The 19,681-nt window shown below is 42.6% G+C and overlaps 1 protein-coding gene across 6 annotated transcripts; it reads right to left on the bottom strand.

Annotated features, from left to right (window-relative positions):
* Nucleotides 1-47: 47 nt before the first annotated feature.
* CDCA4 (cell division cycle associated 4) lies at nt 48-17,206 on the bottom strand. Of its 6 annotated transcripts, none has more exons than XR_010086280.1 (4): nt 17,008-17,206; nt 4,568-4,816; nt 3,260-4,383; nt 48-1,351 (listed from the first exon to the last, which is right to left on the bottom strand). XR_010086280.1 is itself a non-coding variant. In XM_063439524.1 (2 exons), the coding sequence occupies exon 2, from the start codon at nt 4,375-4,377 to the stop codon at nt 3,646-3,648; it is 732 nt and encodes a 243-aa protein (XP_063295594.1). In that variant the 5' UTR covers nt 4,378-4,383; nt 17,008-17,206; the 3' UTR covers nt 3,153-3,645. The 6 variants fall into 6 exon arrangements, 1 of the variants encoding a protein (XP_063295594.1); XR_010086281.1 differs by lacking the exon at nt 4,568-4,816 and having other exon boundaries at nt 48-499; nt 1,220-1,351; XR_010086282.1 differs by lacking the exon at nt 4,568-4,816 and having other exon boundaries at nt 48-496; nt 1,220-1,351.
* Nucleotides 17,207-19,681: the final 2,475 nt, after the last annotated feature.

Below are 19,681 nucleotides of genomic sequence, written 5' to 3'. Positions count from 1 at the left end.
ATAAAAACCAGCATACTTAAAAATATAAAACCTTGAGAGCGAAAAAAAAAATAATAAAATTTACAGTTTACTAGTTTTTGCATACAAAGAATAATAAATGTTAAGACTATTGAAGTGGCTACCAAGTATACATGCTACTACTAGAATATGTAAAGCAACATAAATCATACATAAGGCCGCAGGCTGAGGCAAAGAAAAAGAAAGTCCATGGTTTCTTTCCAGTGCAATGGAAGACATCAAGGCATCCAGCTGACCAAGTTTCAGATAAAAAAGGGGAATAAAAAGTAATCCTACCCCTCCCCATTACGCAAATGTATCCGTCAATGCAGGGGGCTCATTCTAACAAAGTCTGCTTTTTTTTTTCCATTGGTTGTTTTATTACTGTAAAATCTTTTTGTATTACCATACTGAGCAGTATCTTCAAAAATCCATTGTTGCAAGTATAAAAGGCGCTTAACCATCTGTTCTTGAAAGGGTGTCTGGGAATCCTATTTCTCTACTTGAAAAAGGTTGAGACAGAATTATAGATTAGTCTGCAAGGAGGATATTTATTTAAAACAGACAATACATATTCTAGTCCATGCTGCTAGTAAAAGGTTCATCACGCCACATTCTCAGTTGCTTTAAGACCTACAAAAAGTCTAATTTAGTTGGATACAACACTAAACCTCAAGACAGAAAATTTGTATGTATTGTGAATAGAAGGCAGATCTATGACTGTTACCAGGTCACACTAATGTGCCTTTTCTTTTATATGGAGATATTGCTGATAGCTGAAGGCAATTACCAATACTATAGGTTTCCATGGGGCTGGTTGGATGGGATGGAGGATACATAGTTTACACATGTAAGCCATTCAGAACCAATATGTCAGAACTCTCATACTTCTTCAGAGTCCTGCATTTGTTAATTTTAATACCAAGACCGGTCTAAACCAAAATTAATTCCTGGTTATAAGAGAAAGCATCACAAATATGAGCCATGGAAAACCTTAACTAGCAACACAGTTAATAGTGAAATGGGCACAGAGAAAAAAAATAAAAATATGAATAATTACCACTATTGGGGATAAAGAAGAAAGGAGTGGGAAAACCAAACACCAGTGTGTGATTCTACAACACCCTTTAAGTGACCTAGATGTTGCTACAGGTGGGCACAGTAACTTCCCCCATAATGAAATGAAAAGACCGAGTTCTGGGCAGATGAGCAGGAGCTTCACCTTAATTAAATGCAGTTATGAAATTACTGCAAATTCTCATCAGCTCTGGGGTTTCTCCTCTTAACTGAACTGTGCAGTATTTGCAGAGGTTTCCTCAAAAGGCCTAGTCTTGCATCAGTAAACTTAGTTTTCCTGTTGAGATATCAAGACAAATTAAGAAAAAAAAAAAAAACAGAAAAAAAAAAAACCCCACACACAACACAAACGTCCAATTACAGCAGATCAAATAAATGGAAGGATCAGTTTACTTTGGGGCTTTTCTTATTGGTGCCAATATAAACATCTATGAACCAAAATCAAGTGATTTGGGATCTTAGCGTGTACCTTTTAAGCAACTTCCTGTTTTTTTGAAATTTTACTAAAGTAGTTCAAACGTGATTGCAGTTTATTATTGTAGTGTGATTTAATTCAATTATTGTTTACAGTATGCATGAGCATAATTCCCCAAGCACATTGGACAAACCTGGATGGTTCCTTTTGAAACCGCTTTTTATCCAACAAAATATATTACTAATCTTACAAACAATGAATTTTAGATTTTTACTGTTTAAGACAAATAGATACGAATGTCTAGCATAAAAAAAAAAAATATATATATATAAAAAAAATAAAATAAAAAGATCCTTAGGAGCCACATGGATCAAATACACTCTATAACGAATGTATGAAGTTATCCTTTTTTCAGTTCTAAATGAATACCCCCCCCCCAAAAACAAACAAACGAAAAAACAATTATGCGAATACAAGCTAAAGTCATGATTACAGATCGTTTCACTTAAAGGGACACTATATTCACCAGAACCACTTCTGCTTAATATTGTTGTTCTGGAGTCTAGCCTGTCCCTGCAGAAATTCCAATATAAACACTGCCTTTTCAGAGAAAAGACAGTGCTTACATTGCTGGCTAGGAGCACCTCTAGAGACAGCCAGATGGCCAATAGAGGTGCTTCCTAGTCCAGTGCTGCATAATATCCAGCAATGGTGTTCAGTGTCTCCGCAGTCTGCATGGAGATGCTGAATGTTCTCCATAGAAATGCATTGATTCAATGCATCAATGTAAGGAAATGCTGATTGGTGCAGTGTGGCCGTTTTGTCACACGTGCACAAAAAAAAGACTCCCAATGCTTTCCTACCGTAAAGCACTGGATTCGTTGAGATCATCAAGACTAATGATCTCCCTCATCGAGGTAGGACCAGCAGCAGCGAGGGAGAAAAAAGGAAGTTTAAATACCTTTTCAGAGAGACCTGAAGGGGGTGGGGGGGATGGGTGGAGAGCTAAACAGTTTTACACTATAGTGTTAGGAATACATGTTTGTATTCCCGACACTAGTATTCCCTTAAGCAAAATGGAGAGCCAGCTTTTAAACAATGTTGCTGTCGCATGCCCATAACAAGCCAGCACATAGTGTGTAGATAGTGTCTTAATCACTGCATTTCATAGTGCAAAAGACATTTCCAACAATTGACCAGACAGTCAACCGGTAAACCATTCCTTAACACGCATACACATATAAACTGACATTAATGGTGTCAGCAATACCTACTTTGGACATCTGCAGCCACTAAACATCTATTAATTTAAATAAAACCACTTAACGGACATTATACACTACAAACAAAATCTGTACATCATCATTTACATTCTTCAGAACATTATTAATGTTCTTGAAAGAGGCATTCCGATAGTTTAATCCATAAATAACTTTAGATAAAAAATAAAAGTTAAAAAGGGAAAGTTGTTGTGATATCTTAATATAAAAGTTTAAATATTGCAGTTTGTTATAGGAGTACACAGAGATAAAATACACAATAGATCTTCAAGAATCTTTCCGTTCATTATGAATCGTATAGTTTGCAAATTGCAAACACACTCTTCATTTATTTAAAGGATAAGGTTAGATAATAAGAACATGTTAAACTAAATGATGCACATTATGGTAGCTGAATGTATGCTGTATACAAAATAATCAGGACATTCCATACTAGCATAGTATATTGCAATACTTAAGGGGGTTAAAGTCAGTATTGGAAAATACTTACATTTGCTAGAACAATGTACAGATATTTTTTAAAAATGTGTGAAGTACCCATAAAAAGGCTCAGTTTACTTCCACCCCCCTTAAAAATAAGTTAAAAATATGTTTTTTAAAGAAGTGTTAGAAGTGTCTTGCTCCATTCTAAATAAACCACACTGTCACAGAGATTTCACATACCAATCCATGAGGTATGTTTTTAAAAATATAGAAGAAAAAAAACAAAAACACAACTATGGCTTCAAATCGTATTGACCAGAAAGGAGTAATCCCCCAAAATATGCAAGTTATGTACGACCCATATTTTGCATAGACATTAGCAAAGTTTTTTTTTTTCCTGCTACTGTTGTCATTGGTTATGTATATATTAATATCGGAACTATGTATTCAGTTTCAAGACTCCACTAGAATCTCAACAATATGATCAATCTCACTGAGCTCAGTTTTGCAGCCGGTGGGTTTTGGCGTCTGGGATGAAAAGCTTTCAATCATATCAGAATGACCTAATTTTGAATTTCCCATCATACCAGTAAGTACAGTATCTAGATCATAATAGGAAGTATCAACATCAGAAAACAAATCCTCTACTGTGTTTGCATTTCTGTTCTCCAACGTTTCAAATATATGGTCTAGTGATTTTTGAAGTTGTACCCTATTTTCTTGCTGGTTGTCCGCTTCCCAGGTAGGAGCCTGAGAATTTTGCACTTTTAAGGATGTATATGGTGACAGGTCTGAAACCTCTATCTGTTGAACGTCCAAGTCATCGCTGTAAGTAATATAAGTTTCATTGTTATTCTTTTCTTCCTCCTGATCCTTGGAGGAACGACAAAGAATATCTGTAGAAACCAAACGATCCATGGGTGCTTCAACACTTTGTTCTGCCAAAATTTGCCAGCTGCCATCTTGAGTCATCTCATGTTGTATCTGCCTTACAGTGTTGGCAATAAGCACTGAACGACAAAGATTAGGTTCTGCAAGCATGTGGCAGAGTTGCAGTTTCACCAGCGACATGTTCAGCATTGACTGGCGTTCCAAAGTGTAGGAAGGAATAGTTTTAAAGTCAGCCAACGGTTCTTCTGTGTCTTCTTCAGAAAAACTTTTCCTCTTGATTCCTCTAGTAAACATTGTATCCTAATAAAAGATGTATGGGACAACGGTTAGACCATAAAGCACTTTAATCATTCAAAAACAAAGTCATACAACAGACCACACATGCAGCAATTTAGATTATAACCTGGATACAGAGATAAAACATAAAAACCAGAGCTGTCAAAGCAATCACAACCACTTCCATTTCTAAAATAATCAAACTTACACCTCTTGTGTATCGTTACAATGTTTCCTTTGTATATGTACGACTTCACAATGTTGTAAAGAAAACAATGCCATACAATTTTGGTTCTGTCCATTTCTAGGCCAACGAAAAATACATTCTGTACTGGGAAATGCATGAAGCTTTAGAAATTCCTGGTCCATTGCACAACTAAACACTATGGATGATCCTCAAATGAGAAGGGTTTTGAAATTAAAAGGGTTCAGCAAACTCCAAAGTCTTAGCTGTGCACTGTATAGAAAAATGAAAATACAGCAAATTAGGACAGACATTTATGGAAAAATTAGTAGGGTAAAATGTATTGATAAAGGAACATTCAAAAGAAACATACACAGAGCTTCTCCATAAGCAGGATTTGCCAGTGTAAACCTTGGGTATCCAACACCAGCTAAACCATACCAGTCACGGTAGACACCCAATTCATAGAATTAGTTAAATTAAACGTCATCTATACCTTCTGTTAATGTTGCTGCTGCTGGAGGCAGTGTTACACTTCCAGCTGCAGAATAAAATAGACACCAACTGAGGAAGCCAGCCCCTGGCGAAACGCGTTTTGGTTTATAGGACTACTTATTATGTTATTTTGATTCATTTGAATCTCTGTTATTATTTTTATGATACTTTTCATTTTATTTTATTTAATACATTTCTTCCTGATTCATTGGATACTGACCCATTTGCATCTTTACCTTTCCTTTGGAAGTGGAAGACACAAGAAAAGGGTAGTGGATCCCCTTTAAAGATCCCACTAGAGCCAGGTGACCCTGTGGCTCTATATTTGAGAGTTTAACATTCATATGCGTTCTGTACTCTATTTTTCTTCTGTAACACATATGTCTGCACTATAATTTGGTTGTCTGTCATTTGCAGGCTATAATACAGTGTCATCCATATACACATCATTTATAAAGGTATTTCAGTGCTCCACTTATTTTCTCTTTGTCTGTGATTTGTGAAGGTTAAGGGAATCCTTTACTTAAGTGTAGAGCCTGATCTCACCTTTCTGGTGGAGTGTGCACTTTTTTGTTTGCATATGGAATAAAATATATCCACGTGTGCAGCATTTCTTATGGCAACACTACATATACAGACTCCAAGCACCATGGCCACTTCAAATCAAACTGTGCAGCAATTCTAAAGCAGGTGCTAACGCATGGTATGTATGAACTTCTGGAGTAGCTATGATCCCCAGTAGAGCAGCCTTGCACATTTAGGGCTGCTAGTAGTTTAACTCTTGTTGTATAAGGTCAGAGGAATGCATAGTTAGCTACAAAGTAACAATAAATGCAAGTGTTGATATAACTGCAGAGATGTTTGAACATTGTAACAGTTATTACCAGGATGAAAATAGATTATGACAGAGTAGCCCATAACATATACAAAGAGTATATTTGTCATGGTGGTTTGACTGTCCTTTCAATATTTAGCAAATTAGAGCAGGAGCCTGAATAGTTTATTTTTTTTCCTTCTGATGACATACATTTTTATATTTGGATGAGGTTCGCCTTCTATTTTTTATTACAGCATTATGAATATAAATGTGTATAGCTAATGCTATAGTGTCTTGTCATTGAGGTTACACCCCCCGCCTCATATGCAAAGGTTATGCAAGCTAGTGTTTATCTTACCTCTTTTCCCACACTAAGCTGCTCTCTCATTGGCTAGTCCCACCTCATTGTCTGAAAACATCAAGATTGATAAGACAATCAAATGCTTTCCCATAGGAAGAAAGTGCACATGCTCAGCCTAACAGGCTGTGCCAATCAGATTGTGTTTTGAGAGCATATGACAAATAGGTTGTTATTCTGCCATTTCATAGAAGCGCCTGCATTGGCTGACAAAAACTAGAGGCAGGTTAATCCTGCAAAGAAAACACAGTTCCTCCTTCAGCAAGGTTTTCACTTGTTGGGTTAAAATAGGGGAGCATATGGCACCCAAACCCCTTCTTTGAGGTGAAGTGGTCTGGGTGCCTATAATATTCCTTTAACGTTTAAGCTGCTTTAGGAAGGTTAATAGCCTCAAAGTGTGAATATGAACAAACGGGGGAAATAAACCCAAAAACAAAGCACAGCTGAATTGGTAATGTGCAATGTGAGCTAGCTCTAGATTTACTAAAGGAACAAAAAAAAAAAAAAAAAAAAAAAAAAAAAAGGACAAAAGCAATCAGGACATTTTTGATTGCATGGGGATAGATATATATATATATATATATATATAGATATATATATATATATATATATATATATATACACACACACACACACACACACACACATACACATATACACACACACACACACTTTGTCATTGTGTTGAGAAGATAAAAAGATAGAATTAAAATATTCATAGTAGGCTGTCACTCAAAACAGCTTCTCCAAGCATCAAACACACTACAGACCACTGTATCTTGGCCTCATTTCACAGTAATGGGACAAACCATTCTACAATGGTTTGCCCTTTTAGCTGGGTCCACATTAGTTTCTTTTAGTCCTCTATGGCCAGCAACATGCATTAGACTTGTAAGTGTGCTGTAATTTGTGTGTGTAAATGTTCATGCATGTAGCCCAATTAAGTTAGTAGCAAATTACTACCACATGTAGTTATTGAAAACCATTTAAAAAAAAAAAAAAAAAAAAAAACACTGCTAGGACATTCAAGTATTTGGAGTTGAATCAAACTCTACATTGTAGCCAATTGACAAAAATTAACTATCAGTTTCAAGAGGACTTTTTTACAGCACAGACTGTCATAGAATTCAGCACTAACAGGAATGGCCATGAAAGTGCAATGGGTGGCTAGATGTCACAGTGGAGAACTGGTTTGAAAGTCACTAAAGGCATTTAAACCATGCACTATAAACTATAAACAGTTTGCAGCTGAAAGTTAAACCTACAGGGACATAGCAGCCATACCATTTCATCGAGATAAAGCAGTCTGGGTGGCTTCAGTGTCCCTTTAAATGAATTCCCCAGTGCCAGGAAAAACTACTGCAGGATCCTGGAGTGCCCCCTCTCCCTCCCACCCCAAGTTACTGAAGGGGTTAAAACCAGTGACAGAGTCCATCGCGCGCTGGCCAGGCTCCGCCTACTCTTCTCCCCCGCCGACGGGGGAGACCTAATGCGCATGTGCAGCAATGGCCGTACACGCGCATTAGACCTCCCCATAGGAAAGCATTATCCAATGCTTTCCTATGGGGATTTTGGCGACGCTGGAGGTCTTCACATAGCGTGAGGACGTCCAATGTCTTAAAACACACATTTTAGTGTTCTAAGAACACGGAAGTCCCTCTAGTGGCTGTCTGATAGACAGCCACTAGAGGAGGACTTAACCCTTCAAGGTAAATATTGCAGTTTATGAAAACTGCAATAGTTACACTTGCAAGGTTAAGGGTAGTGGGAGTTGGCACCCAGACCACTCCAATGGGCAGAAGTGGTCTGGGTGCCTGGAGTATCCCTTCTAGATTACTAAAGCTACCATAGTCTGAACATCCTAATCTCAACATTTCAATACTTCTAAAAACACAAGTATACGTTGAGTGCTATATGAAATATACATCAGGGATCTGACAAACTGGAAGCAAATCACATAAAAGTTGATTTAAAATGTTAGAGTAACGGGGCGGGGCAAGACCGCGGAGCTGAGCGGACGCACACAGCAACAGCTCCTGGGCCACCCGACAATTAAAACGGATTATAGCAAAGCCAACACAAAAAAATCGGGCTCCTGGAAGCTGGTAGCGATCAGAGGAAACCGAGACCTACCTATGGACACCTCACACGCTGAAAACCCGCTCGGCACCATCATGCGGCCTACTCACGCGGGCGGCACTGGAGAGACGGCCGCTCTCCCGCCGCTTGCATACTCGGCTTACTCACTACTGCACCCTCGTTCCCCCCCCTATGGACTGGTGGGGGTCATCCCGGTCCGCATCAAGCGAGGCCACAGGAGCCCACAAGTCTCCAAGACCGCACGCTACCCGCAACCAACAGCCAAGATGGCGGCTGCGGATCATGCTCCAGGGCCTAGACCCACACAAACCTTACAAGCGCCAACTGCCCACGAAGACCGCATAGCAATAGCATTCGACCGCTTTTGGGCACGTCTAGAGACCATACTGGCACGGACCCAAGCGGCGACCCGACGGCCCAGCACCCCTCCAACTCATGAACCAGCTCTAAAGAAACTGTCCACTGGGCTAGCACAGCAGAGAAGAGAGGGGGCCGCGGCATGACGCAAGACCTGCAATTCACTTACCATACACCGCCCTCGGAGATCCCGGCACTCTGAGAACCTCCACCCATGGTCAGCCCAAGTCACGGAGTCACACTTGGAAGGCCGGTGCTCGGCCCCCTACTGGCGGAACCGGGATGGATACTCAGCGAGCTCGCTGCCTTGGACACTGCAGAGCCGCCACCAGAGCCCGGGAGAGATCAGACCCTACTTTGCGACGAACAGCACAGCTCGCAGACCACAACTCGGCAAAGGAAGCAAGAAAGAGGTCAAACCATGGAGAAAGCTCACTCTCCACACGAGGTGCTCCTGGACAAATGGTACACGGCGGCGAAGCCTCTACAGCCCTATCACCGAGAAGCGGAGCAGGGGTTCTGCTGGACTGGGACTATGGTATCGGCTGATGCTTTGGCCGCGGACACTGAGCCTAATTGTTGCCTACCCGAACTCAAGGCATGCTCCCCGGGAGGGTAATCTATATGCTTAGCAACCTCTCTTCTGAGGTCGATGTTATGTTTATTATGTATTTGGTTTGGTTATTATAGATATTATATATTTTAGTTGTCACCACTGTAATCTAGCAACTGTCAATCTAGCTTGAGCCCTAGCCTAGCATAACCAGCAAACATGTACCGCCTGTTTAGACTGACAAAAGCCAAGCTTAACCAACCCACTAGTTTGCCTAATATGTACTCTAATGTATGGATTAATCTTCACTATGCCTATACATACAAGCCTTGTCTCTCATCTCTATTACTCCCCTGAATAAGCTTCCCTGATATACTCTATGTACTCGCTTACTTAAACAAAACGAGCTAAACAATGTACAGGCATGAGAAATACAACGCGCTACCTTAACCAGTAAGGCTAATCTAATATCAATCATTTACACTTCCAGATAGTTAAAGCTTGGTTTACCACAATATTATTTTACTTCCTTAAAAAATGTATGCATACTCCATATGTCTCAACTGTTGTACTATGAATGTGAAAATCGAGCCTGCAAACGCTTTTGGGGCGAAACAGGCACTGTTGTACAAACCTGCATACCAAAAATAAAGAATTAAAAAAACAAAAAAATGTTAGAGTAACAAAAACATTTGTATTGGAGACATAGCAATTTAACTCACTTCAATATGTGCTTGAAGCATAGTCTCAGGTGAGATGGGCAATGAAGGTCAGGTAGAAACACTTCACTATGCTGCATGTTCGTGACAAGCGATGACTACATCTTCCCAAAAGGAATGCACAGCGAAATGCTGGGGAGTTTTCTTCACTGGATGCAGTGTACATACAGAATCATGAGACTTCCATAATGTGTATCAAAAACACATCTGGTACGAATAAACTTAGTAGTATTACGGACAGTTTCGCTGCAATGAAAATAGCACAGAAAATGTACCTGCCTTTTAAACCCTGTGATTTTTAATAAGAAGAGTTCCAACTAACTGCCTTCAGGCAAGATCTTAAATTGAGAGCATTTGGTCAAGCGAAGATGGAACACCAGGAAAGTTGCAAGAAGCTTTTGCAATCAGATGCCAAGTCTTATTTTATTTTATTTAAATTGGTAACAAGCTTAAATCTAATTTTATCTCAGTGTTTTAATAGATATAATTGGTATGAAATAAACCTACATGCACATCTTCAAATTCATATCCAAATTATTTTTTATGTGCATTATAGATAGACACACACATAGGGCACTACCAAATCTAAACCATATTTGACTATTGATACTATATTTGCTAGGAATACAAATATGTATTACTAGTACTGTAGTTCCCTCTGCCTCCCCACACCCACCAATGGAGTTTAAAAAAAATAAATAAAAAAAAAACACACACACACTCTTGCACTGAGTTGGCACTCCACCTCCTCCAACTGCACACCAGCTAACATAAGAGATTTATGTGAATAGACTCATTACTGCCTGCAATGCAGTTAGTTATTCTCCCAAAACATTTGTTAAGAGATGGATGTTCTTGCCCATTAAAGCATCAAAAATGTAGATTTCTTGATTAATAGTTTTGCAGTTTAAAGCCTGACAGACATCTTGATCTACAGGATAAAAGTACAGGACATTTTCTGTTGGACACTGTATGTCATTTTCAAAATGTACTGTACATGTTGTAGACACCTGAATATGTATATGCCCTTATTTTTTATTTATTTTTTAAAACAAGTTTAGTGATTTGATACATGTGTGATTCCAGGGTGTAGATTCAACAAATAGGAAGTCCAACTCATGTAGGGAATGTTACTACATTTTTTTTTTAGTTGTATTAACACTTTATATGTTGAAGGTTTAAATAGCCATATCAAAACAAGGTATTAGACAAGAGAATTTACTCAGGATTCCTAAAGAGAAAGTGTGAAAACCACTTCCAGGTTTACTTTACAGATACATGTATTGAAAGTGAATAACGGATGCCATCACAAAGTAATTCTTCAAACTGAATTTATTATCCATTTGTGCACTGGATAACTAGAAACACTTCCACATTTCAAAAATACAAATACTTGTACATTTTATTTCCTTCTTGAATGCATGGGATAGGTGTAAGATTAAAGGGATTCTCCAGTGCCAGGAAAACATTTGTTTTCCTGGCACTGCAGGACCCTGTATTGACCCTCTCCCTCCCACCCCCATCCCAAGTTGCTTAAGGGGTTAAAACCCCTTTAGGTACTTACCGAAGTCCAGCGCCATTGTCCCTCTGCGCTGGTCAGGCTCCGCCTACTCTACTCTCCCACAGGGAGAGACCTAATGCGCATGCGCAGCAATGGCCAGGCACACGCATCAGACCTCCCCATATAAAATAGCGTGAGGACATCCAGCGTTGCTTAAAACACTGTGTTCTAAGAGGAGGACTTAACTCTGCAAGGTAAATATTACAGTTTATGAAAACTACAATAAGTTGGTCTCCAACTTACCCACAACCCAAGAAACTCTGAATGTAAAGGTGGTGGTGTTGGGTTTCTCCTCTCCCCTCACTGCTCTTTTAAACCTCTTCCCACCCCCCCTTCTCTCTCTTTCCCATCATTTGAAATACACTCAATTCGCCTTTTCAAACCCTTCTCCGCTAACATTGCTGTTATTTACCGCCCCCCTGGTTCCCCTCTTCTCTTCCTTGACCACTTTGCTGCCTGGCTACCCTATTTCCTCTCTTCTAACATTCCATCCCTAATTCTCGGGGACTTCAATATTCCTATAAACCCACCTTTGACCTCTGCAGCCACCAAACTACTTTCCATGACTTCCTCCCTCGGGCTATCGCAGTGGGCAGATTCTCCCACCCATGTAGCTGGCAATACCCTTGACCTAATCTTCACTTATGCATGTACAGTATCTAATATCCCTTCTCGGTCTCTCCGTTCTGCCCGTGACCACCTCCTGTCCGTTGTCCGCACTCGTACGGCCAACTCGCGCTTGCAGGACTTCTCACGGGCGGCTCCCTTCCTATGGAATAGCCTGCCTACCGCCATCAGACTCTCCCCTAGTCTTGCATCTTTTAAGAAGTGCCTTAAAACCCATCTCTTTAGGAAAGCTTATGGCCTCCAAGACTAACCCTTACCTCACATACCTGTCTCTTTCCCTCTCCTAAAGGGCAGCCCACCTTATTTGATTGTAAATTCCTGTCCTAATGTGTTTTACACCCCACCTCCTATAGAATGTAAGCTCGTTTGAGCAGGGTCCTCTTCAACCTATTGTTCCTGTAAGTTTATTTGTAATTGTCCTATTTATAGTTAAATCCCCCTCTCATAATATTGTAAAGCGCTACGGAATCTGTTGGCGCTATATAAATGGCAATAATAAATAAATAAATAAATAATAATATCTGCAACACTCCATATCCACTCTCTGATCACCACCTCTTATCATTTGCTCTCACATACCCCCTCACCCAAAAACCTCAGCCTAACCCCCCTCAACTCAGGAGGGACCTTAATTCTCTTGATCTCCAACAGTTGTCAGCTGACATTGATTCACAACTGCTGTCCATCCCTTCCCTCTCCTGTTCTTCACAGGCCATCTCCATATATAACTCTACTCTTACATCTGCCTTGAACACTGCAGCGCCACTCCAAACAAGCACCTCGAGGAGGACCCGCCCCCAACCATGGCATACTAAATCAACGCGCTACCTGCAAAGATGCTCCCGTTGTGCTGAACGCTCCTGGAGGAAGTCTCGTACACAATCAGACTTTCTCCATTATAGATTCATATTGTGTTCATACAGTGCAGCCCTTGCCCTTGCCAAACAGTCCTATTTTTCCACTCTCATTAGTTCATGTTCCCGCAACCCCAGGCGTCTCTTTCACACCTTTAATTCTCTTCTTCGCCCTGCTGTGGCCACCCCCAAAACTAACCTTACTGCTGATAACTTCGCATGTTACTTCACTGACAAGATTGAACAGCTAAGGAAAGAATTCTCCCCTCCTTGCCTTTCTGTTTCTCAATCACACATAGATCATGCCTTTCCTACCCTTCAGACATTCTCCCCAGCTACTGACCAAGAGGTGGCTGCTCTTCTTTGCTCCTCTCGCCCCACCACTTGCCCGCTCGATCCTGTCCCATCTCACCTTATTAGATCTCTCTCCACTTGTCTCGTGCCTTCTCTAACACACATCTTCAACTGCTCGCTCTCCTCTGGCATCGTCCCTGCTGACCTTAAACATGCCACTGTAGTACCTATACTAAAAAAACCATCCCTCGACCCATCCACCCCCTCTAACTACCGTCCCATATCCCTGCTCCCTTTTTCCTCAAAGCTTCTGGAAAGACTTGTCTTCACCCGTGTGTCTCATTTCCTCAATTCCAACTCTCTCCTTGACCCTCTTCAATCTGGCTTCCGCCCTCTCCACTCTACAGAGACTGCCCTTATCAAAGTTACTAACGACCTAATCGCAGCTAAATCCAAAGGCCACTACTCCATACTAATTCTTCTTGACCTCTCAGCGGCCTTTGACACCGTTGATCATGCTCTCCTTCTTCAAACTCTTCAATCGCTTGGTCTCTGTGACTCTGTCCTCTCATGGTTTTCCTCTTATCTCTCCCAACGCTCATTCAGTGTCTCCTTTTCTAATGATACCTCCTCCCCTTGCCCTGTCTCAGTTGGAGTTCCCCAAGGCTCCGTCCTTGGTCCCCTTCTATTTTCTCTTTATACTGCCTCTCTTGGCAAACTTATTACCTCTTTTGGATTTCACTACCACCTGTACGCTGATGACACCCAGCTATATCTCTCCTCCCCGGACCTCTCCCCTGCCGTCCTGCAACGTGTCACTGCTTGCCTTTCTTCCATCTCTGACTGGATGTCCTCCCGCTTTCTGAAACTCAATCTCTCAAAAACTGAGCTCCTTGTCTTTCCTCCTCCTAATACTGATCCTCCTCTTTCGCTCTCCCTCCAAGTTTGTGGTACCAACATCAGTCCATCCTTGCAAGCGCGCTGTCTTGGCGTCATACTTGACTCTGGTCTCACCTTTGAGCCTCACATCCAGCATGTTGCCAAATCCTGTAGATTCCATCTTAAAAACATAGCCCGCATCCGCCCCTTTCTTGCACCAGATACTACCAAGGAGCTTGTCCATGCTCTAGTAATTTCCCGCATGTTTTATTGTAACCCTCTCCTGATTGGTCTCCCCAATAGCCGTACTGCACCCTTACAGTCCGTAATGAATGCTGCTGCTAGATTGATTTTCCTCTCTAGTCGTTTCTCTCACACCTCACCCCTCTGCCAGTCCTTACATTGGCTTCCTGTATGCTATAGGAGTCAATTCAAGGTACTAACTCACACCTATAAAGCACTGAACAACTCTAGCCCCTCTTATATCTCCTCACAGATCCATAGGTATGTCCCTTCTCGGTCTCTCCGTTCTGCCCGTGACCACCTCCTGTCCGTTGTCCGCACTCGTACGGCCAACTCGCGCTTGCAGGACTTCTCGCGGGCGGCTCCCTTCCTATGGAATAGCCTGCCTACCGCCATCAGACTCTCCCCTAGTCTTGCATCTTTTAAGAAGTGCCTTAAAACCCATCTCTTTAGGAAAGCTTATGGCCTCCAAGACTAACCCTTACCTCACATACCTGTCTCTTGCCCTCTCCGAAAGGGCAGCCCACCTTATTTGATTGTAAATTCCTGTCCTAATGTGTTTTACACCCCACCTCCTATAGAATGTAAGCTCGTTTGAGCAGGGTCCTCTTCAACCTATTGTTCCTGTAAGTTTATTTGTAACTGTCCTATTTATAGTTAAATCCCCCTCTCATAATATTGTAAAGCGCTACGGAATCTGTTGGCGCTATATAAATGGCAATAATAAATAAATAAATAAAAATAAGTGGTCTGGGTGCATGGAGTATCCCTTTAACTCCAATCTAGGACCAAAACAAGTCAGGCTCAATCTTGTCACCAAATTAAAGGAGAATTATTGGAGAAAAAACACAGAAAAAAAAATGATAATAAAGTGCAGGGGGGAGAGGCTCACTGAAAAATAAACCTTTACACACTTTTTGTGTTAATAAGGTACTTTATGAGACCAGATTAGTGAGAGTGTGTCGTTCATATGCCTCAGTTATTCATTGTGAAGAATAAAACAATCTTATTTCATTTCCACTGCACTTCTGTACTGTGGCATATTCAATGAGCCAGGAATGCCTTGGGAATATGCACAAGTGCTACGACATCCAATGGCGAAATGATATATGTGTACATGCACAGTCAGCACATTCTCCAGCAGTACTATATGTACATTACACCCAAAGAAAGAACTAGTTTACCCAGAAGAGCAATAGTTAACTTTTAGCTAGCTATTATGATGTGCTATAATGGAGAAAGTGGCAGTTAACAAGCAATACCCTGACCCTTTTATGCCAAACAGTTTAATTAAGTAAATTCTGGAGAATTTAAACCTAAATGGCAAATTTAAGGTTAAAATAGCTAAAAATATGAATCTAACACAATCTCAAACTGAGATCTAGTCAAAGCTTTGCTATTTTGGCTAATATTTTACCATTTGGATTTCAGTTCACTGAAACTCAAAATTTAGTGACTAATATTCTTATTTCTCTATCCCTCAGTTTTGGCTTTAGTTTTTTTGTCCTATATGAGAAAATTTGAACCTACACAGGTATGGAATTCAAAGAAAACTAAAACCACTTGGTGCAGTGAACATTCCAATTAACATTTAGTAGCTTTAAAAACCGAGAGCACTGCATTACTTGGGTGCTGTGTATAGTAAACACCCCTGCTCATGAAGCAGGGTTATTCACTAAGGTGTAACTTCAAAGTGAATATGAAAAGAGAAACAAAAGTGATTTAACTCCCAAATGGCAGAAAATTAAGAAGCGACACTGCAGAGGAATGACCTATACACAAAAACCCCCTTAATGAAAGGGATACTATAGTTCCTCCTACCTCCCCCCTCCTTCCAATAAAAAAAAAGGGTTAAAAGTCCTTTACCTATGTACCTGATCCGATGCTCCGCCCCCTCCGACGAACAGGCACTAAAGTATTAGACCTCAATTCTTTCCTATTGGGAAAAATCTGATGCTAGACATGATCATGCAGAACGTGAGGACATCCAGCGTCAGATAATGGACCAAAAGTCCATTTCGATTCCGGAAGCCCTCTAGTGAATGTCTGGGAGACCGCCACAGAGGGCAGACTTAGAGCTGCAATGTAAACATTCTCTGGGACTGTAACGTTTTACATTGCAGCACTAAGTGCAAAAGGGTCACAGCACCCAGACCACTTCAATGAGCTGAAGTGGTTATGATGCCTCCAATGTCCCTTTAACCAAACATTTAGAATAAAATCATAACATGTCACACATCCTTAAGGGGTTAAGCTAAAGTGGTTAATTGTGACATTCCCTTCTCCCCTCAGTACCCATTACCCTCAGCATTCTGTATTCAGTATAGATAGATACAGAGTGAATGCACAATGACAAGGATCCCAGAGTGGGCGGGGCTTAGCGCGTTCGGTGACGTCACTGCATTGCTGCCACATGACGCATTGCTGGGGGAGGGGAGGCCGCCATTTTGACACGCTCATTGTTACCAGTTACCGCTTTACCCTCACCGTAACCAGACAACCGTAATATAAACACCCGGCCCGGGATACCGCCCCGAGATACCGCTCCGCCAGCGATACCGGGACTGCCGGGTAACCCGGGCCGGGCGGGGGGTCACACTCACTCACCGTGACACGTTATCCGGGGGAGCAGGAGAGCGACATGCACGGGGCGCGGCTCACGGTGCGGACTGACTGGCCGGCGGGCGAGCAATGCGGACTCCTCTCGGTGACGGACTGAGGGCGACAGCCAGGACCCGGCGCAGCTTCACCTCCCGCTCTCCGCTCAACCAATTGAGGAGGAGCTTGTTAGAAGCGCCGCCCCTGATTGGCCAGAGCTAGCGAAGGGTTGCCATGGCGACTCAAGCTCCTCCTCGCCTCTGATTGGTGGAGATCGGGTTGAGCGCTGGCTTTGAAAGGCGGCGGGGAATGCGGGGCTCCAGTCATTAGTCTTCCCGGCCAGAAAGGACCAGGGAGGTAAACGGCAGCTCTCTGTGATACTCAATGCTTTCCTATGGGAAAGTTAAAATGTTCGCACTTTCCTAACACTATAGTGTGCCTTTCATGACTGAAAATTTCAATACATTTTATATTAAAAATATATTTGTTCTACTTTTAAAGCCAGACTGTCACCCCCAGCTCCCCACCCTGCAAAATGGGGTTAGAATCTTTTTGAAATACTTATACTGACTGTGTTGATATTTTACGGATAAAGAGACTTTGTCTCAGTATTTTTTTTTTCTCTGACAAAGCTTGACAGTGGGCGGAGCTGCTGCCATCAAGCCTTGTCAATCCCCCTGCCGTCACCAGTGACGGCTGCAGAAAAATTAGCTCTTTCTATGGAGTTCTCCTGGGGTCCTCCATATTCTCCCCCCACCCCCCACACTGTGCTTTCATGCATGCACGAGAGTACAACAGTGAAGTTGGCTCCTGGCAGCTGAAGCGCCAGAAGCAGGGACGTATAAGCCGCGAGACAAACAAGGCATTTGCCTTGGGCCGCCCCCAAATGCCCAGGGCAAATGTCTTGTTAGCCTGGTGGCTAACTAAAAGTCTGGCGGCGTTGGCGAGGGAGCACTTTCCCGTGAGCTCTCTGTTCAGCTTCCTAGCGCGCCGCAGAGTAATGCCGGGAGCCGGAATATGACGTTATATTCCGGCTCCTGGCATCACTCTGCACTGCGGCGCACGAGGGAGCTGAGCAGAGAGCTCACTAATCAGTGCTCCCCCACCAGTGCCCGCCCAGCAGCCCCAGGGAAAGGGAGAACCTCCCCCCCCCCTCACCCCCCTCAGACTGAACACAGTGATCTGTGCATGGCCCTGCCTACTCAGACTGAACACAGTGATCTGTGCATGGCCCTGCCTACTCAGACTGAACACAGTGATCTGTGCATGGCCCCGCCCCCTCAGACTGAACACAGCGATCTGTGCATGGCCCTGCCTACTCAGACTGAACACTGTGATCTGTACATGACCCCGCCCCCTCAGACTGAACACAGTGATCTGTGCATGGCCCCGCCCCCTCAGACTGAACACAGTGATCTGTGCATGGCCCCGCCCCTCAGACTTAACACAGTGATCTGTGCATGGCCCCGCCCCCTCAGACTGAACACAGTGATCTGTGCATGACCCCTCCCCTCAGACTGAACACAGTGATCTGTGCATGACCCCGCCCCCTCAGACTGAACACAGTGATCTGTGCATGGCCCCGCCCCCTCAGACTGAACACAGTGATCTGTGCATGGCCCCGCCCCCTCAGACTGAACACAGTGATCTGTGCATGGCCCCGCCCCCTCAGACTGAACACAGTGATCTGTGCATGACCCCGCCCCCTCAGACTGAACACAGTGATCTGTACATGGCCCCGCCCCCTCAGACTGAACACAGTGATCTGTGCATGGCCCCGCCCCCTCAGACTGAACACAGTGATCTGTGCATGACCCCTCCCCTCAGACTGAACACAGTGATCTGTGCATGGCCCCACCCCCTCAGACTGAACACAGTGATCTGTGCATGGCCCCGCCCCCTCAGACTGAACACAGTGATCTGTGCATGGCCCCGCCCCCTCAGACTGAATACAGTGATCTGTGCATGGCCCCACCCCCTCAGACTGAACACAGTGATCTCCTGGAAGGAGAGGACTTAACTTAAATGGCCACCTCAGAGATGACCGGTATATCCATACATGTATACTGCTGCCCAGACTGTATACACACAGACTGATACTCATATTGCTGCCCACACTATTACATACTCATTCTGCTACCCATACTGTCCACATACACTACTACACACACTGATGCACATACTGCATCTACCCACATTAATACACACACTAGTACACATATTACTACCTACACTGCGCTGAACACACTCTACATGAACATACACTGACACATACACAGACATACATACACAGACATACATACACAGACATACATACAATAGACATCCCAACATTTACAAACTCAATTCAGGTGACTTCACCAGGTACTGCTCTACAGCCCATCCCCCACAGCCACCAAATATGCATGAACAAGGGCATGACATTTTATTATGACAGAACACAGCTTTTTATTTAACAACATATTGCAACTAATTACACACACTATTAACGCACTGACACATTCACATAACCTTGACATATACACACACTGACACATACACAGATCTTGACACACAGATACACACACTGACACATACACAGATCTTGACACACAGATACACACTCTGACACATACACAGATCTTGACACACAGATACACACTGACACATACACAGATCTTGACACACAGATACACACACTGAC

This window comes from Pelobates fuscus, chromosome 13 (genome assembly GCF_036172605.1).
Source record: "Pelobates fuscus isolate aPelFus1 chromosome 13, aPelFus1.pri, whole genome shotgun sequence".
Classification (NCBI taxonomy): domain Eukaryota; kingdom Metazoa; phylum Chordata; class Amphibia; order Anura; family Pelobatidae; genus Pelobates; species Pelobates fuscus.
The sequence above is the reverse complement of the archived record's forward strand: the minus strand, read 5'-3'. Positions and strand labels throughout refer to the sequence as shown.

Coding starts and splice junctions, on each gene's coding strand:
- CDCA4 (XM_063439524.1), bottom strand. CDS start 4,377: ATGTTTACTAGAGGAATCAAGAGGAAAAGTTTTTCTGAAGAAGACACA.